Source organism: Chroicocephalus ridibundus, chromosome 5 (assembly GCF_963924245.1).
Source record: "Chroicocephalus ridibundus chromosome 5, bChrRid1.1, whole genome shotgun sequence".
In the NCBI taxonomy this organism is placed as follows: Eukaryota; Metazoa; Chordata; class Aves; order Charadriiformes; family Laridae; genus Chroicocephalus; species Chroicocephalus ridibundus.
Window position 1 is genome coordinate 74,751,239 of NC_086288.1, and position 6,000 is coordinate 74,757,238.

At 37.4% G+C, this 6,000-nt stretch overlaps 1 protein-coding gene across 6 annotated transcripts in view; it reads left to right on the top strand.

The window, feature by feature from the left end:
• Positions 1-5,391, top strand: part of MICU3 (mitochondrial calcium uptake family member 3) — a 56,072-nt gene extending 50,681 nt beyond the window's left edge. For all 6 annotated transcript variants that reach the window (XM_063337093.1, XM_063337094.1, XM_063337095.1 and 3 more), the window contains one exon: positions 3,009-5,391. In XM_063337093.1, the coding sequence (XP_063193163.1) occupies positions 3,009-3,119 (111 nt within the window). In that variant the 3' untranslated portion in view covers positions 3,120-5,391. The remainder of the gene's footprint in view (positions 1-3,008) is intronic.
• Positions 5,392-6,000: the final 609 nt, after the last annotated feature.

Genomic DNA, 6,000 nt, shown 5'->3' on the forward strand with positions numbered 1-6,000 from the left:
ACATTGTTCCAAATATAAATGTACAGATCATTGTCTGTGCATTGATATACTTTCTGTGGTAAACGTAGAAGTGTGATGAAAGAGATGAAGACACTTGGCATAGGTACCACAGATTATACCGTACGTGGAATCTGCACCCTGGAAGTGAATAAACAGCACATTGTGCTCTACATTATGTATCTCCAAATGGCACTTATGCAATTTACTTTGCAGTGTCAAAAATGTTATACCTTTATAATAAATAATGAAAATCTCTCCCCTGGGAACAACTGTAGAAGCTCTGTGTGGTCCAAACAGCTGGTGATGTTCTTGGAGAGCTTGTATTCCAGTTCTCCTCTGTGGTGCTGTAGGGAGAAGAGAGAAAACATGTGAGTAGGGAACTGCCCAACAGAGCTGAGAGGAGAGCTCTACTTAAGGGTCAGCTAGGAAATGGCTCACAAAACCCTGCCAGAGTTAATTCCAAAGAAGGATGCTAGCAGCCAACTTCGGGAGGGATTCGAGTCCATCTGAAACTACTGTTCACTAAACTGTGTGCTCAGAACCTGTAGTAGATAGTTATGCTATAATTCCATTTTTGTTCACTTCTACAGTATTGAAAATCATAGAATCGTAGAATGTGTTGGGTTGGAAGGGACCTTTAAAGGTCTTCTAGTCCAACCCCCCTGCAGTAAGCAGGGACATCTTCAACTAGATCAGGTTGCTCAGAGCCTCATCAAGCCTGGCCTTGAATGTCTCCAGGGATGGGGCCTCCACCACCTCTCTGGGCAACCTGTGCCAGTGTCTTACCACCCTCAGTGTAAAGAACTTCTTCCTAATGTCTGATCTAAACCTGCCCTGCTCTAGTTTAAAGCCATTGCCAATCGCTACATGCCCTTGCAAACAGCCCCTCCCCAGCTTTCCTGTAGCCCCTTCAGGTACTGGAAGGCCGCTATAAGGTCTCCCCGGAACCTTCTCTTCTCCAGGCTGAACAACCCCAACTCTCTCAGCCTGTAACATTGTATGTCACAATTGTAAATCTAGAAAGTAAGTTGTATGTCCCAGAAATTTCTTGAAAATCTTACGATTTTTGCATTAAAAGAACAGTTTTCTAGATGTTCTGAATCTTGAGGGGCTTCTAAATTTCTGATTAAAGAAGGTTTTTAGGAAGCAATAGTTAATATCTACAAACAAAGTCTTGGGGCTGACTGGGGAAGGAAATTTCATTTTGAGAAAGACGTTGATAGACAAGCGTGGATTCAGAACCTCATTGCTAGTCACGTTTCAACAATAAACTGCTGTCTTCTAGAAATACCTCATTCAGTTAAGCAACATTAAGATGTGTCACATAATCAATATTTTGAAAGCTTTTAATTTCTGTACTTTCCTAATATACAGCAGTTGAATGCATCTATCATAGGTTTTAAAAAAAATCAGCGGTAGCTGTTGCTTACTAGTTGAAGAGACTGTCGCTTACCTCTTCTCTAAAGCAAAGAAAGCACAGTGCGTGTGATAGGCACATCTTACTGGCTTACCTTACAAAAGTAACTGGAAATTACAGAACCCAGACTTTTGATCCTAAAACTGAGTAGAACCTTAAAAACATACCTGGGTACAGGGGGAGGAGAACGTTCCAGCGAAATGTGAAAGCGTCACAGAGTATGGGGACAAAATGTTCTTTCTATGGGTTCGGTACACTGGGAGTAGAGACAGCAACAAAGCATACACGAGAAATGAGCAGATGAACAGTTAATGTAGTGTTTCTTTTATAGATTTTCATGAACGTTTCTCTGAACCTGTTTCATAAAATAAAAAATAAATGCATATCTCAAAGCACTAGTAAATCAACTGAATGTGCTTTTCTTAAATAATGCAATGCATTTTGCAAGTAATGCATTTTTTGGTAAGATTCACCATAAATCTCCACTAAATTATTCATTCATGTAAGTATTGTTTCTGATATATCATTTAAAATCTGGATTATATGCTGCCATGAATTAGATTGTTTTCTGAATATTTACAACTTCTGCATAATGCTTTTTAATTATACAAAAGTAATAAGAGTAAATGAAATGTAGGCTTCACTCTCTAATGGTTCGTTTTAATATACTGCAATTTCACGTTATTTTTAACTTCTTCACTCACTTCAACCAAAACAAGCTATCAGACAAGTCCTCACCTTGGCACTGTAACCATTTACCTCCAGACGCTGGACTTAATTTCTGAAATGGATTACAAGTTAAAATTACTTGTAAATGCTTCTGACTTACCTACAATTACAATTCCTGTCCCTTACTTAGCCTCTCTCCCCGTAATAAGAAGATACAACATTTAGCCCCTCTCCATCTTTCTGTACTTACTGTCAAAATAGTTCTGTGGAGGTAGAGCAGCGGCAGAAATGATGAGACCCAGTGAAAACCACAGACGGCACAGAGCGTAGTGACTCCCCCGGGCCAGCCTTTGGCTGAAATGCCTCTCCATTCAGTGGGCACTTGTTAATGGCAATGAACTACAACGCGGTTTAGGATTCAGGTGACCCTGTGTAAAGAAGTTTTCACATCATCTGCCTGTTTCATATTTGGCTTTTGCTAATGCCTCAGTTTCATCAACATCAGTAATTTTCTACGCTTTTTATTTGGTGTTAGAGGTGAATTTTTTTAGGACAGTGTCGAAATAAAGAAGCAAGAAAAAACTAGAGAGAGCAGGACGTACCTGAATAAAGAGGAAATCCTTTCTTACAGCTTTTAATATACACAGGCTATTTGTTGAATGCTAAGTGTGTGCTGTGAGGTGAGGATGCATTCCGAATATTTAACCTGTGTATGGATTTATGACCCTCATTTTACAGAAGTACTTCTGAGCCATAGAAGTATTTGATCTTTCATGATTTTAATATTAAATATATATTTAATACTAAAGCATATGAGGTTTTTAATATTAAAACAGACACGAGTCCGAGTAAGATTTAATGTAGTATTAAGGAATTTAGTGAACAGTATCTTTTTCCAATTGTATGTTTTCACTTTTCACAGGAGACTCCCAAGTCTGGTTGGAAGGAATATTACTCTTGTGTGATGACTGTAACCAGCGAACATCTCAGAGATCTATGGAAGCAATTTCGGAGACGAGATACGCTGAGATAAAGGAAGGAAGAAGGATTATCTGCACTGGCTAGAACTATTTATTCCTATGAATTCCTAATGAAGAACAGACTAACCCAGGTGAATCATGAATCTTCCAGCTGCAGTAGAAAACACAGGATGACTTTTCCACGTAATGTAGTAATCGTCAAATCTTAACAACTGCTTTTAAGTATGTATTTTATTTAAATGACAAACTGTCACCTGATTGGCAGAAGTCTTTTTGTTTTTAAGAATACATTTTTAATATTATTTTTTTATTACTTTGAGATATGTTTGTCATTTAAGTTTTACACCTGGGAAGGCAAATGTTTTGGCAATGAAGAGAAACTGCCCCACATCAGCTTAGTCTGTGAATTTGCTTTCAGAAGAGCACTATTAAAAGTTTGTGCTAAATGGGGAATGAGAATACATTAAGTAGCATAACAATTACGTACAAGTTGAATGTACAAATTAAATTCTTAGAAGCCAACAAAGCTGTTACTTTAAAAAGAGTAAAGCTGTTATGGTTATAATGTGAATGATAGGTATTTACCTAGGAAAGGTACTGTATGGACTATAACGTTCAGATTCTCCAAGTCTTACTACAATATTTATTTATTTATCCTTTAAAAAAAAAGTAGTACAGATTTTAAGATGTCTTCTGAGCAGGATATTGAAGAAAAGTCAAAATGTTCCAATTCACGTTAAGTAACATGTACTTTGTAGTATTTATTATAAATTTTATTGCCATACATATAAATTCGCTGATATGGTAGAGTAAAACTTCATGTGTTTCTTGTGAATAGTGCACTTTTATATGAAGTATGATGTGGCACTGAGTAGAAATTATAGTTGTTTAATTTGCTACTCTGGAATGCAGTATCTGAGAACTATAGATAAATAACTTGTATTTGCATCAAACAAAAAAGCAAAACAAACATGAATGCATGCAGCAGTGCAGAGCAACACGCACTAAGTAATGTTATTTGAGTATTACGCAGCAAATATTAGACAGAAATTGGGCCTCACAAAGGTTATGGAGATGATAGGCCATATGGAGTTGCCAGCACGACCTCTCTTGCCCTGTAGGTTTAGATGTTACTGAAACAGCGGTAAGGCCACTGTTACATTTGGGTTTCATGTTCTCTAAATTTTGCCTTTGCTATTCACTAGCAGTGTTTTTCCTTACTCCCTTTCAAGGTGATTTTTTGGCAGTGTAAATTAAACCCAAACAAACAGGAACACATATTTCTTATATCCTTCCGGACATTAAATAAGTCTGTCTCTGTTTAGGAATAATCTGTGCCTTGAAATATTTCCAGCTGAATACACGCACGCTAAAACTAATGTCAGTAGATTGTTATCGGAAAGGCAAATATTTGGTGGAGCCTGACAGTTAAAACAGAAAGAAAATAATGATTTTAAATCTTTTATTACTGCAAATACCAGTAAGCAAATTTGTCAAGCACATGTTGCTCCAATGCTATCTTACATCACATGTGAATAGAAAAAATGTATAGCATCTGTGTAAGTACACCTAAATTCATAAACATTTAATTTAAAATGAGATTTATCTCTGCTAAAAAGCCAAAACAAAATGAAAAGAAAGAAGTTTTTTAGGAAATTCCACTCTGGGAATCTTAGGGGGAAAAAGAATGTTCTAGGTGTGGCTTTTATCTGAGAAAAAGCCAGACCTTTTGAAGGACGCTACTTTAGTTAGTATTTCATGATAAATACTCACCAAATTTCTACCTTGGCATCCTTAAACTACTGACAACAAGAAAAATCAAATAAATTGGGATAAAGACACAACACGGATAAGCTGCAATCCCTGTGTGATCATTTAGGGAATTAATGGTATTCAATGTATCGTCTTGGTACGCAGAACTGTCTCACTGCTTCTTGTCAGCATCTGCAAAACCCAATTTGCTACTTCAGTGATGAAGGACAAAAAAAGGGAAGGAAGGACAGGGAGCTATCGGAGGGGTTCCCCTCCTTCCTCTTCATTCACAGTCATCCGCCCCTTGGAGGAAGCAGCAGCACCATCGACAATTTGCTCCTACGCTGCCCTTGGCAATAGTGCACTTTGCTTTTATGGCTGGCTTGAGACAATTTTATCATTTTTCTATGTATTTCCTAACTATAGTCTCTTAATATAAAATAGAATGTGAAAGTGTCAGATTAGTTTTTCAGAGTATTTTTTCTCATGTTTAATAATAAGTTATTTAATATAAATATGAATATATGCATATAATATTCTTGTTTATTTCAAAATAAATGCACTTGAAACTAATTTTCTTTGCAGTGTATATCATTCAGATTCTTTTGTCATAAAAATATGGGGTTTTGCATAACATGAATGTGCAAATGTTTTGAATTGGAGCGTCTCGCCATCGCAAAAAATACAGTTTTTCGCTTCTTTCGGTTGTTTCTTTAGCTAGCTTTGCTTTTCTGCCATAAAATTCTGTATAAAAAAGCTGGAAGTGCAAGGACAGGCAGGTGAACACAAGGCAGGGTAGTGGGACGTGCCATCTGCTATGGAGGCACCCCTCGGATAGCAGTCACTGTGCTCAATCCTTACTCAAAATCAGTCAAATTCCTGGCAGCAGAGAAGATTTGCATGCTGCAACTAAGTTATGCGATAGTAAATGAAGGCTTTTTGTAAAACCAGCTCTTTTTCTCTTCTGTAAGTTAAGAAAACTGTAATACTGTAAGAAGATAATCAGAGGATGCTTCGGAACTGCCCAGGGATGTGCAGACCAGCTGTCGATTGCAATAAAAGAGTAACTGTTAAACCGGCAGCTTTGGGTAGCTTTGTGGTGCTAACTTTTGCCTGATGAATTTTACTCTGATGAATTCCTGGCTTCCGGCAGAATGTCCTGTACTGCAAGCTGCTCCCTGC